General features: G+C 36.3%; 1 protein-coding gene and 2 long non-coding RNA genes across 3 annotated transcripts; all 3 read right to left on the bottom strand.

Annotated features, from left to right (window-relative positions):
• Positions 1 to 1,284: 1,284 nt before the first annotated feature.
• Positions 1,285 to 16,259, bottom strand: LOC136260569 (uncharacterized). The gene is made up of 8 exons (XM_066054361.1): positions 16,048 to 16,259; positions 13,868 to 14,315; positions 10,436 to 10,992; positions 10,009 to 10,035; positions 5,024 to 5,052; positions 3,589 to 3,693; positions 3,166 to 3,503; positions 1,285 to 1,817 (listed from the first exon to the last, which is right to left on the bottom strand). The coding sequence occupies exons 2-8, from the start codon at positions 14,294 to 14,296 to the stop codon at positions 1,422 to 1,424; spliced, it is 1,881 nt and encodes a 626-aa protein (XP_065910433.1). The 5' UTR covers positions 14,297 to 14,315; positions 16,048 to 16,259; the 3' UTR covers positions 1,285 to 1,421.
• Positions 6,021 to 9,463, bottom strand: LOC136260571 (uncharacterized). Its single transcript, XR_010703613.1, has 3 exons — positions 8,187 to 9,463; positions 6,839 to 6,910; positions 6,021 to 6,324 (listed from the first exon to the last, which is right to left on the bottom strand). It is a non-coding gene; the product is annotated as an uncharacterized lncRNA (long non-coding RNA).
• Positions 16,260 to 18,403: 2,144 nt separating the features above from the next.
• On the bottom strand, positions 18,404 to 22,019 carry LOC136261493 (uncharacterized). Its single transcript, XR_010703928.1, has 3 exons — positions 21,646 to 22,019; positions 21,083 to 21,420; positions 18,404 to 19,051 (listed from the first exon to the last, which is right to left on the bottom strand). It is a non-coding gene; the product is annotated as an uncharacterized lncRNA (long non-coding RNA).
• Between the last annotated feature and the right edge of the window lie 2,440 nt (positions 22,020 to 24,459).

Genomic DNA, 24,459 nt, shown 5'->3' with positions numbered 1-24,459 from the left:
GCATAGGTGCATGGTTACATAGGAATTTCTATATATAAAATGCAATACATAAATTAAGGTGAAAATTATCATTTGAACACATGAAAAAGCAGTGCAGGATCTGCAGAGGGCAAGTGTATTTACAATTGATTGAATGTACATGATACAAGGTAAACACATTGCACATTGATACAAAATTCAAATTTGTTCACTATCTTCATCAATATAATATGGTTTCATCACTTTTCTTGGTACATACTACACACAACTTGATGCAGCTACTATGTAATAATAATGATGATTCTTTTTGAGCTTTTTATTTAATTTTATATGTATTGTTACTTGTGATTACTTCTCTTTAAGTTCAAACTCAATTATAGAGATGGTGATCTTTACATTGCTTTGGATTTCGATCTTGCATTGCTTTGGATTACAAATATGTTACAATTTTTCTTGATAACAATGCTACCTGATGTATGTATCATCAGCATATATTTAATACTTACCAAATATATATATAAGTTGAAACAATTGATAGGAAATAAAGCCCAATTGCAACTACAATAACCTAGAAATTTTCAATGCTCTATGTGCACAGTTAAGAACACTATATACACATTTGCAGGTGAAAAGTTGGTGTTTAAGTATATACAGGTTGAATGCGGATACCTAACTGTCATGGCTCCTTTGGCACATGCCCAGACTGCATGCTGCTGCAGATCAAGTCACCACTGCATGGATCTAGGGTTTCTTTTTGTATTCTTCACATTAATTTTTAGTTATATACATTTCTAAATCCCAGGCTTTAAGCTTTCTCACAGGTCCTTAGTTGCATAGAATTCACAGAATATAATAGCTACAGCACAGCAAAAGATGTCACGGTATCGGTACCTGTGTGGGCACAATTTTTTTTAAAAACAGAACGACACAATCATGTGCAGTGCAACTGTCGACATTTAAATAGTTGCACGACCAAACCTTTTATGTTTTTGTCCTCATCCACTGCACACATGATCACAGACAAGAGTTCTGATATACGTTAAGCTAGTCATGAATGTATACTTTATATACAATATGATCATTTTTTGTCATTGCATGAACAATTATGTACATGGGCAAGCTAACTATATACCCATACCAAAATAGCCAAGCAGTGAAGTGTGCGGCTTTGGGCTTAAAATGCTGTACGTGATTTAGATGGTGAAAGCTTTAAAGCACAGTACAATGAAAAGGAATTGTAAACTTGAAATTAATGATCAATAGCTTCATTGGCATACAAAATGTACTTATATGGTGTATGAATCATTTTGATATTGAGGATGAGTAGACCATAACTGTAGCTAAAAAATATATATAAACAATTACAGTATATTATACAAACACACATGTCCTAAACATAAACAGCATTAGGGGTAAAGTGTACTGTCAATCTGTATTCGATGCTATAACTGTATGCAGTTCCAAGATTTAAGTGTATCCTGTATGGCCTTTTTTGCAGATCGGAAGTGTATTACATACATCAGGTGACTGAAGCTAATCATTGAGAATAATAAAACTGATAGTATACTCATAATAGTTGATGGTATAAATGACTCTTCAGCTCTTTCTCTGTGAATTTCACATTCTTCTTTGTAGCCTCCAGCTGAACAAATTTGGTATTCAAAGAAGTTCACAAAATAATCACTTAAAACATACAAGTACACAACTAGTGCAGTTAGGTATGTTAGGAAGTTTACTGCATAGTAGCAAAACAGCAGAATCAGCTTGACTTCCACGATGGAATATCCTGTACAAAATACTTTAGAAGTAATAGCATTGCTTGACTTCCAACGATTTTCCTAATAAAGAAAATTTTGTCATAATTAAACTAATAATTTTTCATATTTTTACTTGTTTACCAGTGACCTGTATAAAATACAACCAGTGAAAGTGATTTGGTTTTAATTTACAAGTGTGTATAAGGAAAAATTAAATTTGAGAAGGGTGAAAGGTTGTCTACACCTGCAACTGTACTATTGTAAATCAGTCATATGGCTTGCCAATAGTATAATAGTATAGCCATACATGACTGAATAAGGATTAAAAGTCCATAGCGGTGAGCCCATTTTGCTTTTTTTTTCACCTCATATTTTTCTTTACAGCAATTCTTTTTTTTCTTTATTATTTTGCTCAAATTTTCTCTATTTTGCTGAGCATCAATAAAAATTAATTGCAGTATCTCAAGCTTACAAGCATGTGTGATTGTTCTATCAGAGAATATTTCATCTATAGCGACTGCTCTATTAGAGTATCTTGATCTTTAGTCACCATTCCTATGAGCATATGTTGTTCTAATACTATGCGTGACTGTTCTATTAGAGTATCTCGATCTTTTCATACAAATTGTGCTAAGTTGCCATTCCTTGGTGCCCATTTTCCCCACAGTTTGCTCTTTGCTTTTACCAACGTAAATTTTGCTGGTAAAATCGGCGCAATCCTATAGATGTCCACTAGTATAGCTGCAGCTGTAAGTGACCTTCTTCTTGCTTCATTATGCTTTCTGTTTCAATGATGCACATACCTACATTAAGTACGAAGTTCCTCTGCAATCAATGCATTGATTCCGCTGAGATCACTGGCAATAATTAGAAATATGATAGCCAGCCCATGATGCATGCATCGCGCACTGTAGCTGCCATGATAGGTAAAAAGATACACCTCTGGCCTAGCTAAGCAACAATGCACAGTGTTAACCATAGTTGATTTATGCTTGACTAAGGAAATTAGTCAAAAACACTTAGAAAAATGTAAAATTGTATAGAAATTCATTGAAAGTCACTCTGAATTCACCATGCAACCAATACAGAGAGGTCAGTCTTGAACAGAAAGAGAGTTGTTTATATGATTGGTATTTTTGTTTGGAAATGCAGACCTTCTTGCTCAGTCATTAAATTATATGCGGTTACTATTAATAACACTGCATGTATCTGTTAGCTAATAAAATATACTCTAATTGAATGGTCACTTTAATGTTTGATGGTTGTACTTTTTGATGTCAGATAATCAACACTTTACTTTTAAAAAAGACATTTGGACAGTGAACAAGACATTACACTGGTATGCACAGCCTACTGTGTAATAGGGGTCATGATGGTTGAGTGCATTATACTAAAATTGCTGGTGTATGCTCATTACATACAAACTTACCTTTCGGAGAAGACGAAATGAAAGAAATATTAATACAAGACCAATACAAAGTTTAAGCATTGATGGTAAAATTTCACCATAAAACAAAACAGTAGGAGATTGAGGAAAGCAGTAGTATCCATTACTTTCATACTGTGACACAATGAGGGTAATTATTGGAGGAATTACACTGACTAGTAGTACTATGGTCACTTCAGTGATGTGAATCATTCTCCTATGTGAAGAAGAGTCCAGTAGTTGTTTGGTTTTGAATGGAAAGGACAAAGATAGGAAAAGATGAAAGAGATGGAAGCACCAAAATCCAAAGAACAATCCATAGCCAAACTGTAGTATAAAACCTGTGAAGTAAACATACATCTGTGTGGAGGGATACGTAAAATTGCAACGCAATCACTCCTTCCATTTTTTATTTAAATCACCAACCTTGAAATTGACAAAAGTTTGTCGTTTCTTTAACTGCTATCCAATAGTTTCTATCTGAACAAACTAATGACTTCCCCACCACAACTGGCAGATTCTCCAACACCACTGCAATAAAAGAATATAGCAGAACAAAATCCATGGCAGTAATAAATTTGCCATACAGAATGGTAAAGGAATTGTTTTCACATGATACCCAACAATCTATTACACTAGCAATATGCATACTACAAATATTTTTTGCAAAGATGGTTTATTCATGATACATGCACATACATATGTACATAATTTAGATAATAGGGTCATTCCATGTCAAATCACCGAGAAATTGTAGGGTTACCTCTCGAAACGTGGTGTGTTTGTAATACCTATGGTGCTCATCACCCATACCCATTTTTAGCCTCATATACCACATAGTTTCTGATTTATTACCACAAATATTTTGAATATTTCATGAAAAATTGGTTCATCTTGAGTTCCAAAATCAACTGTATAGATCATCCGTGTTAATATTTGAAAATAAAATTTTCAGTGATTAAATACAGATCTTTCAAGTAATCCATAAACTATGGGATGTCAATTTAATTAAGGTTCAAAAAGGCTCTATTAAAAACTTTAATCCTTAATGTTTCAAAAAGTGCTGCTTCAAATTCTTTGAATTTTGTAGTAAATAATAATTGGGTTATGGTCTATTGTTGGCACATTTTTGTGGTGGGGCCACAATGTGTTCAAGAGATATAATTAAATATGTTGTGGTATGTAGTGGAATTTTGTAGTCTATTATTGCTATATGGGAGTGTACACCTCTAATAACTGCGTACTCCTGATAAGGCCATGCCAACTTTGTTTTACACAATGAAGGTGTCCAAGTACAGTGCAACCTGTATTATAGTCTGTTCACGTTCATCTGAGCCCTCGTTTCTTGTTAATAACTATTGTTACATGGGCCAGCTGCCCAAACACTTAGTAATGCTGTGAAGCCTTCTATAAATGCTGGAACCATTAATCAAAAAAGCACTTTGATACGGACAAGAATAGGTGAGTTATGAGGCTTTAAAAATATCCTATACATGTGGATGATTCAGGCGTGCAAACACATTTAAAACATGAAAACATGCTTGTTCCTGCACAAAATGGTTGGGAGTGAGCACATGTTCACCTCTTTGATATTACTATATTTGTCCATATTTCAACCTTCAAGGCATATTTCAGCAGTAATTTTAAAACTAGTACATCCATAATATTAGATTTCTGTACACTTCCAATACTGACATATTTTCAACTGTCAACTTTCAAAATGCACAACATGTCAGATTATAGCTATTTCAGCTTTTCAGAAATAAATTCAGAGATGACCTACGAAATTTCAGGTCTTTACCTACAGTACATACCCCTCAAGGAATAGTGTATCGATTCTCTACATTCTCAACAAACTTACCAAAAATTATCCAAACTGCAGTATTGTATCAAGACTCACGGTAGTGAGTCGCGCGGCCAGTAAAGCAGAAACGCGCGCCGCAGACAATAAATGACGCGACCACTACGTGAGGATTTTACAAGAACGAACGTTCTCAAATTTGGCCTTCCTGTAATCCACCCGTCACTTACGCTATCCCTCTGAAACTCTGGAGTTGAACTCATCGTGTCACTAGTAACTACCACACAAGCAGTGAAGCAAATCCATGCCGATTGTTTCGTGATCGAGATTGCCGACATGAAAGGGGACGTTTCATTTTTTTTTTTATCGCATGCGGTTAGACGCAACCGCAGGTGTATGCCTTGCGTTCCTTTGTGCATTCCGAACATTGATCGCCCTGTTATCGCTTCAGTATTCACTCAATCACCTCAAGATTCACATCATCGATTTCACCATACATGATTACCCTACAGTCGTGATTTCAGCACCAAACGAAGTTTCAGTCGTCCTCAGTCGACCTAGAGGCCAAATACAAATCCCAGATTGTTGTTTTCCGCAATACTCGCTTGGCATGTAGGGCAATGTGTCTTTAAACTGTTCTGAAAGTTTCGTTCAGATTGAAACATTTGTTTTCGAGAATGGCTAGTTTGAAATTTGAATTTAGTCGCCCCCACGTCATTTGCTCTCTAAGAATTTTACTCGGAATTTAAAGAATGACGCAGAGCACAACTGCGGTCTCTGGGTATTGATGAACTGGCGCTCTATGTAGTTAATCAGTACATATAGCCACCAAGAAGTGTGCTGCCATAGATTATAGTCCATAGATATAGCTAATCTATGGTGCTGCATACCATCCTTCGTTTTGAAATTAGTCGCCCCCACATAATTTGTCCTCTAAGGGCGCGGCTTAAAGAATGACACAAGAGTACAACTGCGGTTACCAGTTGTTGACACAAGCTGTGAGTAATTAGCACATGTAGCTAGCTTAAAAGGAAGTGTGCAAAATCGCCTAATACAATTGTCACCATGCATTATTGCATTTTATAGCACCCCCACACAAAATTACACATGTAATTACAACATACAGAGGAGACACATGAATACCAAACACTTTTCACAACAATAATGTAAGAATTGTACAATAATGACTGTAATATAACTGCTATGCAAATGTTTTCCAGTGGCCCGCCATGGTAGCAAGTCTCACATGACGGCATGTATATTCATCCAAACACAATGGGAGTAACGAGTGAGTATGATGACAACAAGTTGGTATGACTCCATTTGTAGAATCCAGATGAGTGGGTGTGGCTCCAGTATGTCTAAACGGTTAACAAACATTCCTGTTATAAATACGTGCTAGAGTTGCAATATAATAGTATAGTATTTAAATGCAATAATACATAGTCTCCATTGCATCACTATCAAACGACACTAAGTGGAGGATATTGTTGCATCTCTAGTATGTACACTCTATCAGTACAACCTATCTTAATGGCCACTAGTATAGAAAGACAACCACTCTTGAAAAGCCAATTCCAATTGAGAATTTATACACTGTTACCTGCTGAATGAGTGAAGGTGGCAATAAACAAGTTCCACCGTAATTTATACACGTGATCTGATCCTGTATATTCTGTCAGTGGATGAGATCCACTTGGCCAGGACAAAATGTGACTCAAGTGCCCTGGATGATCCATACTCAACCAACTTATGACCCAGTGGCACAATGGAACTGACTATATATAGAGAATACAATTACATTTATTTCTAAGATGTGTGGATGTGTGGACACATTACAACACATTACATGTACATACAAGACACGCTACGTACTGTTTTAGCATTTCAAGTCACCACATTATACACGTACCAGTCAACAATGCTTCATAGTGCCCATCAGTAAACCTGAAGAAAAGTTACGAAAAATAAAAATTCACATAAGTACAATGAAACCTCATTAATATGGCAGGCTGTGGGACCAAAAAATTTGGCCTGAATAACAAGGTGGCCTTATTAATGAGGTCATAAGTAATGCTTAGCTATATTTGGGACCTACTAGAGGTGGCCAATATAATGAGGTGGTCTTATTAAAGAGGTGGCCACTAAGTGAGGTTTCACTGTACATATAGTTCACAATATTGTGAACAATATTAATGGTTAACAATATACACTGAAACCTGCAGGTCACTTCTTGTGGAAGATTGCTCTCTACACAAAATGACACATTCAGAGATTGTATTTAGATGGATGATACAGTAACGCATTGTGACTTCAATACTCGTGATGTGTCACTGCTAGGCAGCAACCATATACACGGCACTGCCACATCGCACTTGCTCGCACACACAATTTTGCTAACGATTTTACAAATTGATAATTAAGGGGTGTGGCAACTAGCTGTTTCCCTTCTGTACAAGTGGCCACCAAGACAGGTCCACTGTGGATGAAAGCCAGGCATTAGATATTTGGTATTTCATGTGTTGAAGACATTCCAGGGCTTCTGGTAGTCTCAAATCTCACCACAGTTTAACTCAGGCAGTGTTGTGGTCACCACTAAACTACTGGAATGCTGTGTTATGTTCATCTTATGCTTGGCTACTATATTGTAGAACTGAAATGGATACTCTGAAAAATATATCCTATGGATAATGACTTCATCACTTTCTTCATCAGGAGCTTATAAGGACCAACAGTGAAACTTTTTACACTTGGGGCTGACAGTCAACTGCCTATGTCTGAAGCAGTGCTTTTGGTGCTCTAACAGATTGGCTGCCCCCTTGCTGCCAGCACTCACTGTCTCATACGCTGTCATACACTAAATCCATCTCTATAGCCAGTTAGAACAGCATGCTTCTTACCTTTTTTTAAGGCCGCATAATGCAGCCACCTCTTTAAAAGGCAAGGTTAGAAAATTTTGTCCCTACGGCCTGAATAATGACCAGTTTTCACTGTACTATTAGTGATTAGTGATCATGGGGGATTATTTATTAAGATACTAAGATATACAAACGCTACAACCTCTAAATATAGCAGTAAATTTTTTACCCTGGTCCAATGTCTCATAATAATCGTGACTTCGTGAGAGACTCTACTGTGACAAATACATGTTTATCATGATATGTGCTAATCGCCTTTTTACAATTAAGTTTTACAACACAAATACATGTATAGTTAAACTCACCAATTGCGACTAAATCCCTTCAACACGAAAAGACAAATAATGAGACAACCTTGGAGACAACAGCCACACAAGCCTATTCTGGTGCGTTTATTTAGTAGTAATATAAATTTTAAAGGCGTTTATTTACAACAGGACATAATTACGCGCCCCTCTATTGTCTCTGTACATACTTGCCTTTTCTTTACTATTCTCATTTCATTTCACAAGATCTCTTGGCAGGGGCGTAGCTTCTTCACTTGAATTAGTCAATGCTTGAAGTAGATCGAGATACTCTAATAAAACAGTCACATTTCTACAAGTGCCATATTTTTATATTGTAAAGTCTGTAAGTAGCTAGTAATTTAAACTATATAATCCGATGCTAAGCAGAAGTTGTAACTATGCTAAATATTGATTGCTGTGTTCAGCGGTGGAGCAAGTAGTTGATATGAGGGGGGCTGGGCTGACCCAGACTTATTTCTATAGTTTAGTAAGGTGAGACCAAAAAAAAAAAAAAAAAAAAAAAAAAAAAAAAAAAGGTCGCAACCAACTGACAAGAGCTTCCACCTCACCAGCTACCATTTCTAGCTGATAAACTACATAAAAATCCTTACATAGCTCGCTACACACTGAATACTTTATTAGAGTGACTGCTCTATTAGAGTATCTCGATCTTTATCACGGTTTTCAGCCCCACTCCAAGAAAGATAATTTCGGTGTGATATCATTCTGAGGGGGGGCTAAGCCCCCCCCCCCTTTCCGCCGCCTATGGCTGTGTTACAGCTGTTTTGTGACTGCTCTAATAGAGTATCTTGATCGTTTCAATGCAGTACAAGATGAAAGGCAAAGTGTTGTTAAGGGTTTACTAGTTAAAATGGGTGTTAGTTGACTGCAGTTGCATGCCACTAACAGGGCCGTCCAGAGAAATTAGAGGGCCCAGGGAAAAGAGTTAAAGAGGGGCCCAGGGGCAAGGAAGGGTCTAGATCCTGACTGCTCTATTAGAGTATATCGATCTTTCTTTAAACAGGTATTCAAGTGGCCCCTTTCAGGCTGTGGTAGGGGGAAAAATACCCCAGTTACCCCCAATGTGGGCGGCCCTGGCCACTAAAATTACAGTTATATTTTAATATTCTGTCACTGTAATCTGTGGTTTCTGTCAAAACCATGGAAACTACTGACTCACCTACTGTTATCAACAGTGCATTGCTTATTCTAACAAAAAGTATTGAAATCCCATCCAAAAACAGCTTATAGCTGTAAAAAAAGTGCGCGTCCAAGTAAAGCAGAGTTAACTGCGACAAAAAGTAATGATATCATAATGCGGCCATGTGCGAGGTGTGCAAGTTGTAATATTAGCTAATCAGATAATACAATGTTATTGTTAAAGTGTTAATGAGAACTATGTGATGCTGCTAGTTTTGAAGTGTGTGAGCATCTTCATAAATGCCACATAAATTTAATTCTCAATAAAGCAATGTGTATAGATTCTCTGATAGTAATAAATAGTTTGAGTTTGGCCGCCTTTCCTGTATACAGCAATGCTACGAACAAAGGAAAGGTGGCCAAACTCAAACTATTTATTACTATCAGAGAATCTATACACATTGCTTTATTGAGAATTAAATTTATGTGGCACTTATGAAGATGCTCACACACTTCAAAACTAGCAGCATCACATAGTTAACACTTTAACAATAACATTGTATTATCTGATTAGCTAATATTACAACTTGCACACCTCGCACATGGCCGCATTATGATATCATTACTTTTTGTCGCAGTTAACTCTGCTTTACTTGGACGCGCACTTTTTTTACAGCTATAAGCTGTTTTTGGATGGGATAGAATATATACCTGTGGAAACTGCAACCTGAAATAAGTTGCATGTAAGTAAAAACAAATTTTTCATCCAACAGTTATGGTAATAGAGTTTAGTAGGGTACACCCTAATATGGCAGGTGCCACCCTAAGTGATGTCATTAAAAATCATCATAGAAGCATCATACACAATGAAAATCATTTTCACAGAATAGTCTTAGTGTATCTACAGTATTATTTGTGAGCACAAACTATACCCCATCATATGACAGGTTGCTAATTAGTTTTAATAATGGCTATGTGCATTGTTAAAATTTATTAGCATTAACATCATTGCAGCCATTTCTTGGCCGCCACTTTTGATTTCACAACCCAGGCTTTTTAAAGGCACAGTTTTTTTCACAGCTAGACTGTTTTGTGCAGATCATATTTACAGAACCTAACAAACTCACATTCTTCCTTGATTATAATAACAAGCTATCAGAGTGATCACTCCTCCAATTAAACTAATAGCTCCAGTAATAATAGCTAAAACATAAAAGACAAGATCTAAGGTGTTTTTTGTGAACAATAAATGTCCATCACACACTGGTAAACATGTTGAGCCACAAAAATGATTAAATTCACTTGGACAAGGAAGGGGAGGAGCCAATGAGTAGGTCAGCTCTCCGTACTCATTGTAACTCATACAATCTGGGACTGTGGTATTAAAAAAGCTCTCCACTATTCTCCACTCAGAAGCACATTTGTTATCTCGAACTTCTTCACATTCTTCTGTCAGGTCTACTGAATAACTGTTACCATTACACAACAGAAGTGTTGCATTGCAGAAAAATGATAGTGAGTCATAATAACACTCTGTGTTGTCTACATATAGTCCAACAATATAAATTAACGATAGTCCTGCAATTGCTGAGTCATGACAATCTAGATAATCACCAAATCCTGTTACTGTATTGTTACATTCATTCAATAGTAATTCATCAGCTTGAATTTCTACAGGATCAACCTAAGGATAATGCAATAACAAACCATAATACAAGCATGCATGGATTTTTTCTGCCATCAACTTTTCAAACATACAGTACTTAACATCTTTAAACAGGCTGCAGGACCACCAAGTCCTGCAGATCTTCAGCGCTTGTACTGTGAATCTTTAATGATCGTTGTGGTTTTAATAAAGAAATGACAAAATGCTAGGTTTTTAATAGGCTAGGAAAAGCATTAACGACCAGGACAATAAATAATTAAACGTACAATATAATTTGCCTTAAAAGCAAACAAAGAATGCACAGCATATTAACATTGCTGTAATTCATAAATTATCTAATTAATGTGTTGTTTCTTGATTATTATTATTATTATTATTGTTTGCAATAATATTGAGATACTCTAATAGAGCAGTCACTTACTCTAAATGCAGCATCCAATAAACATTAATTATACAGCCAACACTATTATTGACAACCTTGCATGGTCTGAAAACATGACTTTTATCATGATATTTGAGTACTGCTCAAAAGCATCAGTAGAGGCTCCGCCAGTCTACACACTGTTAAAATGGTCTTGAGACACCTTTTCAACTAGTTATTCCCTCAAAACTTTTTTTTATGGTCTGCTTTCTATGCTTCAAACACAAACACATGTCCTACTAACAAATCATAATCAACATTAACAAGGATTATACAATGAGCATGTATAAAGGAGAGTAATGCATACATTTTAGCAACATCGTAGCATCAAGTATTTGTAATCTAACCAGTAAGCATCATTTCAATTGTGGGTTTAATTAAAAGCACTGAAATGAAGAAAGTACTACAGGATCACATAAGCACCATAAGAAAATTAATGGTAAACCTACAACGTAACATGCTCCAGGTTAATGCCATATCACAAGTATTTCTTATCTGCATGCATAGCTATTGAAAAACATCAGCTGTAGAGTCACATGCTTTCATCGTTAAGCCTTTTGCATTGTACGATATATTGATATACATGTACATGTATTGCCAAAAACCATATTTATAACTATTTTAGTATTTATGTTTCTATTATTAAGATTGCAATCAAATACAGCTAGTATATCTTAGCTCTTTCGAAAAGCAACTGACAAGGTTCCACATTCATTTATACACATGCGGCTCATGTGAAAATGTATTGACCTATACATCCATGGGTCAACAGTCTTTACAGCATCAGGAAACAGGAAGTCTGTAATATTATTGTGAAGGTCGTAAAGCCAAAGTTGAGTGTTACTATATACTGGCAAATCTAGGGTGGTTTCCATGGATTCAACAGACTTTTAAAAAACCTTAGATCAGCCACTGCTGTATAAAGTGACTAATATTCATAGAGCTATGGATGATTATTTGCGCTAAAAAAGGACAACTTGTTGTCATGCCTACAGGATAAACCACTTACGGGAATAACTTAAAAATCGGTGTGCATGTAGGTTAACCATCATAGTTCACACCTTTTGTGGTTTAAAAGAAATTGCATTGACAGCTACAGAGATAGAAGGCAAAAACCAAACAACTGTAAGTCGCGGGGTCGAAATACTCTAATAGAACAGTCACCGCGGGATAAAAAAGGTGCATTAAAAATGTCAAAAAAAAAAAGTTACTTACCAGCGTTCAAACCAGAGATCTCCATACTGAACACCCAAATCCTTAACCACTGAGCCGCTGCTATCACGGTTGATCACCTCACTTTATTTCTACTTTATAAATGAAAATTCTAGGTAAAATCTACTCAATAATCAAGTTCATAATTTCATAGATCTTTCATAGATCTACCAATGGATAATCTAGATTGTTCTAGAACATTCTACAAAAATTATGAAAGCAGCCATGTCGTGCGGTCAAGTACAACCAGTGTGGGCGGGCGACATACTCGTTTTACAGAACCAGAAAACGCCGTTTTCATGCATCCTTTACAGGTGAGACCCAGCCTTCGATACGCAACAGCTAATAATGAGAATGGAAGTCTTTTAGATGTTTATGCTTCAGGATTCTGGAGAGGTAAGCAACATTGGCTGAAGGCATTTTTTAAAAGTCAAAGTTAAGGCTATTGCACTTTCATATCATGGTACCCAAGTATCCTCACCCATGATAGTTTATCGACATTTGAACATGACAAGCAACGGAAGTATGAACAACGAAGTTGAGATGGGTTCTTTTACCCCACTTGTATTCTCAAAATTAACGGGTGCTGCCAGGTAATGCTGCTTAATGCTATATTTTACAGAAGACTTGCTCTCCTTGTCTCTCTTCAGAAGGAGTAGTTTTATATAGTTCTGTGATGTCAGGGTGGTGGCAAGAGGTGTTGATAACCCTGGGAATAATAAAAAATCTAAATAACATGTATCTGTAGCTCCAAAGTGCTTGAATAGTATAATTAACCATTTCTGCAGCGGAAGCTTCCTCAGGGTCCATTTTTAGTTCACAAGTTGAGTCGTTGGGGGTATACACATCTTCAAAATTCATCTTATTTCAGCCAAGCAGTCTTCAATGATTCTTGTAGAAAAGAGAAAAAAGTTAAAATGAAATATCAGGGTCAATCATAGGCTGGCTTTGGAACTTGCAATCACAAAAAGAAGTATATATCCACACAAAAACAGCCAAGCTGTGAAAAAATGTGCGCCTTAAAAAGCCTGGGTGAAAAAAGTTGTGAAATCAAAGGTGGTGGCCAACAAATGGCTGCAATGATGTTAATACTAATAAATTTTAACAATGCACAAAACCATTATTAAAATTTATTAGTATTAACATCATTGCAGCCACCACCTTTGATTTCACAACTTTTTTCACCCAGGCTTTTTAAGGCCGGACCTTTTTTTACAGCTTTGCTGTTTTTGTGAGGATATAATATGCAAATCCACTAACTTTAACAGAACAGCTTTTAAAGTCCAGATAATCAGTAATATCAGAGCTATCAACATGAGGGTTTATTGTAGTGTAATAGAAAACAACTGGAACTTGATACAACAATATCACTCCACAGATAACAAATAGGAAGCTTGCGACCAAACGCCACTTTAACATTTTTGCAACATATCTTGATGTATGTAAGAATTCTTTACGATCAGATGTGGAGTTACGGATCATCATTGCGTAACTACATTGTTCTTCATATTCACTCTCATAGTTCAGTGAACTGTAGTCCATCAGAGTCTTACTATCATTTTTATGAGATTGATTCTTATTTAACAATAATAATGGATAATTCAACCTTGTCTCACTAACAATCTTAAGATCACTGTTTGGCTCAGTCACATCAATCTCACTAACAAGTGGTTCTGTCATATTGTACATGTAGTGCTATTGTGAATACCTGTACACAGATAATAATTATACCAACAAATACAAGTGCTAAAACCAATAGCTTTTAAAAACCATGCTTGTCAATGATCAGTCACTGGTAAGAAACAGCTACATATATAACCTGTGTCATAACCTAGGAAGTATGAACAACGAAGTTGAGATGGGTTCTTTTACCCCTCCCACTCATAACCTAGCTTATAATAACCAAAACTTCAAACTGGTCAACTTAATTGCATTCTTTAGATACATGTGTGCCCACATGCTATCATGCAAATGCATGTAAGGCAGTTATCACTTGTACATATATGGTATATGCTTGATTTCTGTTCATTGTTTATGGTACATACTTAATAATTTAGCACAAAAGCTTACCTCATATATATATATATGTATGTAGCACACATTATAGTTACATCTAAGTTAGCTGAACGAACTCTAATATTAGAGAAGCCCTTTTGTAATAGTTTTAAAGTAAGCACATTTCAATATTCATAATAAAAATGACCTCCCACTCATGCTATAAAAAAACCTTGGATGATAAACTGTGAATTAACTTTGCCTGCCCAACATTTACCATAAATGGGAAAAATTTCACTTGGTAAGTTTCATGTTTTTCGCAGTTTCAAAGCAAACTGCGAAGGTTTCCTGCTAGATCAATACTTTTACAGAGTACTACACATAGCTATGTTTAGGCTTTAAATTTTCACCGTGAATAGTCTCAGTAAGCCTTAACCATGAAACTTTTGCCCAGGGAAACTTTCCCTGTTTGCAGTATGATGTAACTGTCTCCCATATTGCATATTTGCAAGCATTGAGAAATATCATTTTGAGTATTTAGCATATTATAGCTTGCCATAGTTGAGACTATGAGTATCATATTTTCACAGTCATGTGTCACTGACTCATGTTATACAATCCTCCAGAGCACCCACTGTACAAGTTCCAAGTTTTCCACAATTAATATTAGCTGTTTCATTGGTAAAACAAATCAAGCAAGGTTCAAACAGGGTGGTGGGCAGGACGGCAACGAAGGCATTGTGATGGATCATTTTAGAGATAATTAAAAACCAGCTAAACTTTGTATGACTGATTAGGGGTAATACCTGAAAGTGTAGTATGTAGAGTGTGGTATGAAGCATACTGAAACCATCCTGTCTGTTTACTTGAAAAAGAAGTAAAATCCGAAAAGGTATCAGTTTAATAGCTGGTCAGCTGGTTACTCATTTTTCAAGACTGGCTCTGGGAAAACTCTTATCTCTTGATAGCAACCACAGACATACATAACACTAATACATGAATTAGTACACTATTACTGTCAAATCAACCCGAGTGGTTTGCATTTGTTAGTTGCTTTATCCAGGCTCTGTAGTGAGCCATACAAGCAGTCTGATGCCTTAATAGCTCTGGCTAGACTCAGTAGAGATGACGACTGGATGTCAATCTAGCTGCTTAGCTATATACATGCAAGGACAAGCTGCAAATGTCAGACTCAGAGTAGTCTATGCCTCAGAAGCACCCTTGTGCAAACCTAGCATTTTGGTGCCACCCCCATAATAAAAAAATGGAAGTGGTTCAGTAACCACTGCCTAAATAGAGTCGATCGAGCCTGGAGTTGGGCCCTGTGGAGCCCTCCGAATTTACTGTCACGTCGGTACAAGGAACACACATGCCAACATATACATAGTGCTATTGATATTGATAGTGACATTTCATATAGCTACACTGAAGCCTACTGAACTTACTTGTAGTAAAACCGAGAGTAAAACGCTGTAGTCACCCGGCCTGAAGTTCAACTCTGACCGCCCCTTGAACGCGACTGTGATAATGAAGTACGTTACGGACTAGTGGCCGTTGATGGAGTGCACCAGCTGAATGCGATAGACGTGACTGACTAAGAGACTGAACAACGCGAGGAACACCACACAGGACAGGTGATCTATCGTGGGCGAGAACGTGGGAGTCCCACCAAATCTGTACCCCCGAGGAAGGGGCCAGATGTGGAGGGGGGAAATAATAAACGCCGGGGTCACATTACTTCCTGTTTCATTGCCAAGTGTGGTGAATTGAATTTACTCAAAAAAAATGTCCACAATTCTATAACATTCCCACACGGTGTGCCTCGACTGTGTGAATCTGATAGTCTGTGGTCGCCAAGCTGTTTGTCTTTTGTTTTGTAGCTACACTTTCATCGCAATCATGATGGTTTACTCTCTTAGTAGTATGACTGATCTCCGGTGATTCACTGTAATTTCATTTGTATTCTCTGTTAATACACACAATGCCCTAAAATGCTCAATTGTTTAAACCGACTGACACTGAAAAACACAGAACTACATGGGATCTTGAAATTCAATACCATGCATTCAGGCCCAAAAACACACACACACACAAGATATCTGTCTTCGTACTATCTAATATGGTCCTCCACATCAGCATACAGACTAGCTAATACTGGAAATTTTGTCATCAGTAGCTACTGGGTTTCATCTTAAGGGTACTAGAGTAGTGATCTAGTGGTACTGGATGACATCAGTTTTGTCAATTGTCATTAGTGTTCAGTAATATATAGCTACAGTGACTTAACACTGCCTATCTTTCCAAACTAATGTACATATATAGTAGCTAAGTCTTCCCAGGTCTTACATAGTGCATCAAGGCATAAAACTCCAAAGATAAAAAGTATTATTACAGTTTTGAAATATTGTCAGTTCAACACCAGATAGCTAAGTATCTTTTTTCACATAATTACACTTACAGGAACGGATCCAGACTTTTGGAAAGAAGGGTCAAAACATGATAATTTCAGACTAAATTATAATTAGCTATATACACAGCCTGCACAGTAACTGTGTACAATGAATGCACATCTATGTGTACTTAGTGTTAACAGTATCATATGACTCCCATGCATACAGCTGCTGACAAACTCTGAATACTGAGGTTTAAACATTTAACAGATATTTTGTGTGTGACTAGCAGTTTAGCTATAGACAATGAAAAATTACTAGAAATTAGGTCACAGTTAACCCATATTGCTTGGTTGTACATTCATCGGCACTGTTTCATAACTTGTGATGACAAATCCCCTCAGTAAACTATCATGTCATTAGGGGTTGGTCAAAGAAGTACCTATCATTTCAGCAAGTAGCTATAGCCCTCTTGGGGTTCCATTCTACTTTTCCTCTCTTCAGCCTACCCCTGAATCTAGGGATGCGGCGATTATGCCGGCATAATTTCGGGCATAATATGTATGTGTGGGAATTAGGAATTATGCTAGCATTTTAAGGTAAGTATATAAAGCTTTAATAGTAGGAAAATCTGCAGATTGCACAATTCCGTTTTAAAAATCGAGATACTCTAATAGAGCAGTCAGAAACTCTAATAGAATAGTCACTGAATGTTATTTACTCTAATAAAGCAGTCACATTGAAATGAAATACTCTAATACAGCAACCAGCTAAAGAATTCAAGACTATTTGAAGCTTAAACATCAATGAAAATGGCCTGATACAGCAATAAACTGGAATTATTAGCCAATTATGGTGGCATAATTTTGGGAATAATGGGCAATTCTCAAAAGCATAATAGGTGATTTTTTGAGCACTGTTCAAAAGGCAAAAGCATAATGCTCAATTTTTGGAGCATAATAGCCTCATGCCTACCTGAATCCCACCTCCCATGTGCATCTGTTATCTAACACCGGCTTGGCTATCATCAAGCAACACAGTCTTTCTGGATATCTAACTGTTGCCTGTTGGTTGAATTATCATTTGCAGTTTATGCTCTCCAACCATCGAGTATAGTGTCAGTAATTGAATTCTCTGTCTACACCCCACAAAACATTCATTCTTCCTTACTTTATAGTGTAGAGGGTCTGGTGTTAGAGAAACCAATAAAAGAAATTATGGGTTGCTCCTACTACTTCAGTCGCTGCTGGATATCCAGCTACACTATGCATACAGTTGTATACTGTAGCTGCTTTATACAGAATATAATTGTGGGTTTTAATTAGCCAGTAGACTTTCCATTGGAGCTACAGTAATCATAGATACTGGCGATATAGTTCAATAACATTTGTATAACAAAATGTCGCAAAGAGAAAGATAAAACATACCTGTATTATAAAACACAATTGACATGCATTCTTGTTGTAACTTTTTAGTGGGGAAAAGAGCATAAAATGACTTACAGTATAAAAATACAATTTAACACTCTGTATTATATGAGACAAGCAAAGACAGTAGACCATAATAATATGCTGCAAGGTATACAGGAATAATAGTTAGGGATGTGTGAATACAATGAAAGAAGTAAACCTACAAGACATTCGCTACATGTGATGTATGTATATAGTCATTATATGCAGTTCCAAGATTTAAGTGTATCTTTTATAGTGTTAATTGCAGTTTTGAAGTGTATTACATACATCAAGTGACTGAAGCTAATCATTGAGAATAATAAAACTGATAGTATACTCAAAATGGTTGATGGTATAAATAACTCTTCAGCTCTTTCTCTGTGAATTTCACATTCTTCTTTGTAGCCTCCAGCTGAACAAAACTTGTACTGAAATATGTTCACTCCATAATCATGTAAAGCAATCAAGTAAACAACTAGTGAAGTTAGGTACACCAGGAAGTTTATGGCACAGTAACAAAAAAGTAGGATCAGCTTGACTTCAGGAATTGAATATCCCATACAAAATGATTTGGAAATTTTGGTGTTTTTTACCTTCCAGTAATGTTCCTAATAAGAAATGTGACAAGTCATTATCATTTTTAAGAGCTGAGTATTATTACAATCACAACTTATAAAGTCCTGAATGTTTGAAATTGCCGTAACCATATAGCAGGTATAACAACCCAAGGGGACCCCAGCCTACCTATAGATTTGTGACCATAATTTGCAGAGATTGAGTTACTCTAATAGAACAGTCAACTATAATGTGTACTCAGACAGAAATCTTCTCTGTGGGGAAATGTCCCCAGATCCCATAGAGAATATGCTCCATATGCATAGCTAGTTTTTCATCCATCTGGACCAGTACCCCATATCTATTACTATGCCCATATAGCACCTTATTGTCCAAAGGAAAGTTTTGTATTTTTTGTGATTGACATTTCATTACTCCTGAATAGTATTTAGTACACTACTGTAGGCTGTTGGTACCAGTACCCCTTGGATTTTGTTTACCTTTAAAATATGTATGTACCATAGCTATATCAATTTTTCATACCAAAACTACTTCAAAGAAGCATCACATTGTTAAAATGCATTTTAGATTTTGTTCCATAAGATATGATCTGCAAGGCTTTGACAACAAAAAGTTAGGTGCAAATGCATGGGTCTTCTATTGTAAAATGTTTTGAATAATGCATTTATGTGACATTTGATTTCCACAGAATTACAGAATTCATCTTTCATTAATTTTGTGCATAATTATACACTTTTTGAGGATTCAAATTCTCTGTTAAAGTTTGTATTTAACTGCAATCTCAATTGAAATGACTCTAATACATGACTAGGGACCTGCCGATTATGCTGGCATAATTATGAGCATAATAGGTGCCTGAAAGCATTGAGCATAATGCTAGCATAATAGGTAGAATATTTGTGCAATAGTATGAATTCTTGCTTATCAAAGTAGCTATTACAGAAAGATCGATATACTCTAATAGAACAGTCAGTAACTCTAATAGAACAATCAAATAGCTGACTGTTCTATTAGAGTATATCGATCTTTTCTGTAATATGCATTTTGACAAGTAAGTTTGTGCTTCAGCCACTTATTATTTATCCATAAACTGGAAATTATTAGCAGAGCATGAGAACTGAGGCATAAAAAATTGGGCACAATTTGAGCATAATAGGTAAGTATTGAGCATAAATTTAAGCATAATAGGTAAATTTTTGAGCAGTGCAGCATAGCATAATAGGTAAAATTATGAGCATAATCGGCGGGTCCCTATACATGACAGTGTTGGGAATAACGCATTACATAAGTAACATGCTACGTAATAGTTATTACATTTTGTGATTTCAAGTAATATAAAGCACTACTATTCATAGTCTAGTAATATAACTTAAGTTATTTTCAAGGAACCCATTGTTCATTATATTAGTAACGAAAGTAACCTGTTATTACATAACGCATTATTATTACAGTTCGTTAGCGACGTGTAACGATATTCATAACACATTACCAGGTCCATTACTAACCAATTAGTGTTACTCAACAGCTTAGTGGCTGCAATAATCTACTGTCCCAATCCCCTATATAATAAAATTATCCATATTAGTTCACACCTCAGACAACTGGTCACATGATTTGCCAGCAATGTTTAGGTATGGTTGAAGTGGTAAGAATAATGAACATCTCTACACAGGTGCAAGAAGCCAGTAGCCATATTTACAGGAATGTTTACTATACGCTAGCTCAGTACCTAACATGCAACCTGGGTGTAGAAAGGTGTATCATCAGTGGTCAGAGCAAAAGTAACTTAATGTAATATTATATTAAGTTACTTTTCATTTGGAGTAATATGCAACTGTAACTTATTACATTGCCCAAAAGTAAAGAGTAATAAGTAATATATTACACTGACAAAGTAACTTTCCCAACACTGTGTAAAATGAGTATTAAAGAAGTAGACACAAAAATTTAGAACTCTTAACCTGTAATAACATAGCCCAAAGCAGAAACTCTTATCCACATGTGAACACAGTATCGCAGCTAGAAACATGCAAGTAAAGAACGTTAACAACACACAAACTTACTTTTCGGAGAAACATCATTGAAAGAAATATTAATACAAGACCAATACAAAGTTTAAGCATTGATGGTAAAATTTCACCATAAAACAAAACAGTAGGAGATTGAGGATAGCAGTAGTATCCATTACTTTCATACTGTGACACAGTGAGGGTAATTATTGGAGGAATTACACTGACTAGTAGTACTATGGTCACTTCAGTGATGTGAATCATTTTCCTGTGTGATGATGAGTCCAGCAGTTGTTTGGTTTTGAATGGAAAAACCAAGGATAGGAAAAGATGAAGTAGATGAAAATTCCAAAATCCAAAAAACAACCCATAGCCAAACTGAATTAGGAAACCTGTGTATTAACCACATGTGAAAGTGAATGCATGTTTCTCAATAACATGATAGCTACACTGACAATATTTTGTTTAGAGCAGATGTAGTCCATGACATGTTAAGGCATCATTTAAGTATGCATTGCCTTAATCAAGACACACGGTAGTGTGTCGTGTGGCCCAAGAAGCCGGCGCGCCACACCATGAGTATATTAACAGGAAGAAAGTAAATGCGGTTTTCATACCTTTGTAGCTCCGTGATCCTTTATCCGATTGAAACTAAATTTGCTACAGAAGTGCCATGCCGGATAGATAGGGGAGCCCACATTCCAACTTTAAAGAAAATCGCTCCAGCCATTTCCGAGATACAAGCGGCCAAAGTTTGACGTTTTTTCTTCGTTTTTTCTTCTTCTTTTTGCACACTTTACAACATCTGCCATAAAATGCGAATGCATATTCCGATCAAGCTGAAATTTGGCACACTTAACGGGCTCATTAAGGCGGATCTCAGTACCAACTTTGGTAGGAATCCGAAGAACATTCATAGAGTTATTACCGATTATTTGCGTAAAATAAGGTCGAAGGTCTGTCACACCCGAGGGGTCCAACACTCTTGAAATCTTGCACGCTTTGTCAGAAATCACATTTGAAATCATGAAATCACACACTCAAAAGAAATCAGAAATCACACTTTTTGAAAATGAAAACCGTAAAGTTCCGTATATTTCTGTAAATTACTGACGCATTGAATGACGCGATATTATTAATTGGAACTTGACAGAAGTGATTTAAGGCCCAAATCACTTGATCTGGAACTTGTTCGGCTCTCAATCTCTTGAATTTTACAACCGAAGCTGAGTCCACTAATGGTCAAAAGCTTCCATTACTGGAGCCACATGAGTGATCTGAGAATCTATCTCGGAATCTCTTCAGTGTTAACTACCAAGTTAGGTTCTACTCGCAGCCACAAGTGACAGTACATGACTGCATGGGCTAATGATTAAACGGGTAAACCATGTAGAAGGGCTGAAAACTATGACCACACTTTTGCAAAGAAAGTAGTTCCCAGCATTAGCTTCAGGACAAATATGCAGCTTGTCTGAGAAAACATGTATGTCAGTACTGGTCAGTAACTAGCTACTAGGTGTTAACTATTCAAAGATTAGCTCACACAATATGATTCTGCTTGTTCAGCTGACCCACTTAACACCTTTGTACAACTTGCAAGCAAACATTTCATGTAAAACAAGGTTAAGCTCATACTGAATACAATGAAGACCATGGTATCCAGATCAGCCGACTGTGTACTTAAGTGTTTCCTGCCACTGTGGTTGTTATTTGTTAGTCAAAATGTCAAGTTTGTTAACAGAGAGCTATTCCAGTTTTCAATACCATTGTGAAGAAAAGGATGTGCACATTACTGCTGTTGCAGAGATATTGTTTATGTCAACTTTCACGTGTGGTTTGATCTATTGTGTATTATCAAACTGGTAGCTAGTACATACAAGTAGCTATCTTTCTGCATAAGTCAGCTTGGCTATTGCATGCAGATTAAATACATCACATATTGATCAGATGAGCACTGTTAAAACTGAGGTGGTCATAGCACACTTAACCAGTAGCACACCCTTGGGCAGCAGGCACACTTTTAGGATATAGTGTGTGAAGCACACAAGACAAGCAGTGTGACTGTATATTGGTGTACATGACACTAAGATTTGTAAATGAAAAACTATTTTCCTGCTATTATAGATCATTCTAGTGTTACAAAATAGGTGTTCTTTGGCATCCTTTATCATTTAGAGGCAGTAGGATGTATAGAAAAGCATAAATTTTATTGAATTTATGTGCTATAAATAAACTCATTTTGTGCTAAGCCATTACACAGACACATTACAATAAAATGTGTATTTGTGCATACGTGGTGTGCTCTAAATGTGTTGTACATAGCATGCACTCCTGTGGTGTATGTGATGTGTAGGAGATGATAGTTCACATTTGTCCATTAGTTAGCAAATGTGAACCATCATCTCCTACACATCACATACTCCACCGAAGTATGTGATGTGTGTGTGGTATGCACAAATACACATTTTATTGTAGTGACAGTTCAAGTCGGTGAACAAAGCTGGTATGTTTGCATCAATAAAGTAACAATTTGCATTAACCAAGAGTAAATTTACTCTTGATTAACATTAACTCACAGAATTTCCATTAGATTAATCCAGTAAACAGTAGAGAGATGAAAAATTTGCATACTGATAATCAGTGGGGGCCCGTACATAGCCTCAGTTGAGTGAAATTAAACCCACAATCAAACTCCAGGCTTGGTGATATAGGTTTTATATACATTTTGAAACAATCTTTAAGTAGAGATTTGAAAGCAGTAAGTTGCTGACTGAATAATAGTATTGTGTACTGTTTGTATATTGTTGACATTCCAGGAATGTTACACCAATTTTGAAACTGCAGATGATGTAACATTTCATAATAATACTATTATCTGAAGAACTGGTATAGTTAGGTGGCTTAGCAAAAAAATGTGGACACAACTGACAAAAGCACCAATTTTTTTTCTGTGAGTTCCTTACCACATTAGATTAAAATTTTTGATAGGATCCACCTTAGGCATGCATGCTGGGAAGCCATCCAAGGCTCGGAAATATGCCTTTTTGCAATTTTGGTGTTTTAAATAGTAATTTGAAACTGTAGAATAACCTAGAGTATTTCAAGTGACATTAAATTATAAAGGATGTCATTAAATTATAAATTAAGTCATTAAATTTAAATATTTATCAACACGTGTCTATGTTTTTGTGTTTTATTCACAGTTACTCTATTAGAGCAGTCGGGCAGTCCTGTAACACAAAGATAAGCACATCTCCACTCTGCGTTTTACATTCATTTGAACCACAATCACTTAAAGCATGCAATAATCCACCAGACCACCACCACAAGTATCCCTAGGCTGTGTTGTGTTGTGCTGTGCTGTGATGTGCAGTGTATATGCACTCTCCTCAAGCATGTACATATTTTGACAGATGGAATCTTTAGATTAG

The sequence above is a fragment of the Dysidea avara genome, chromosome 7 (genome assembly GCF_963678975.1).
Source record: "Dysidea avara chromosome 7, odDysAvar1.4, whole genome shotgun sequence".
NCBI lineage: Eukaryota > Metazoa > Porifera > Demospongiae > Dictyoceratida > Dysideidae > Dysidea > Dysidea avara.
This window is presented reverse-complemented; position numbering and strand designations above follow the sequence as displayed.

Excerpts from the sequence above, each read along its gene's own strand:
- LOC136260569 (XM_066054361.1), bottom strand. The coding sequence starts at position 14,296 with ATGTACAATATGACAGAACCACTTGTTAGTGAGATTGATGTGACTGAG. Across the intron at positions 10,993-13,867 it reads TTAAAAGCTGTTCTGTTAAA|GTTGATCCTGTAGAAATTCA; the intron begins GTTAGTGGATTT and ends CATTATCCTTAG. Across the intron at positions 10,036-10,435 it reads TATTATAATCAAGGAAGAAT|GTTGCAGTTTCCACAGGTAT; the intron begins GTGAGTTTGTTA and ends AACTTATTTCAG.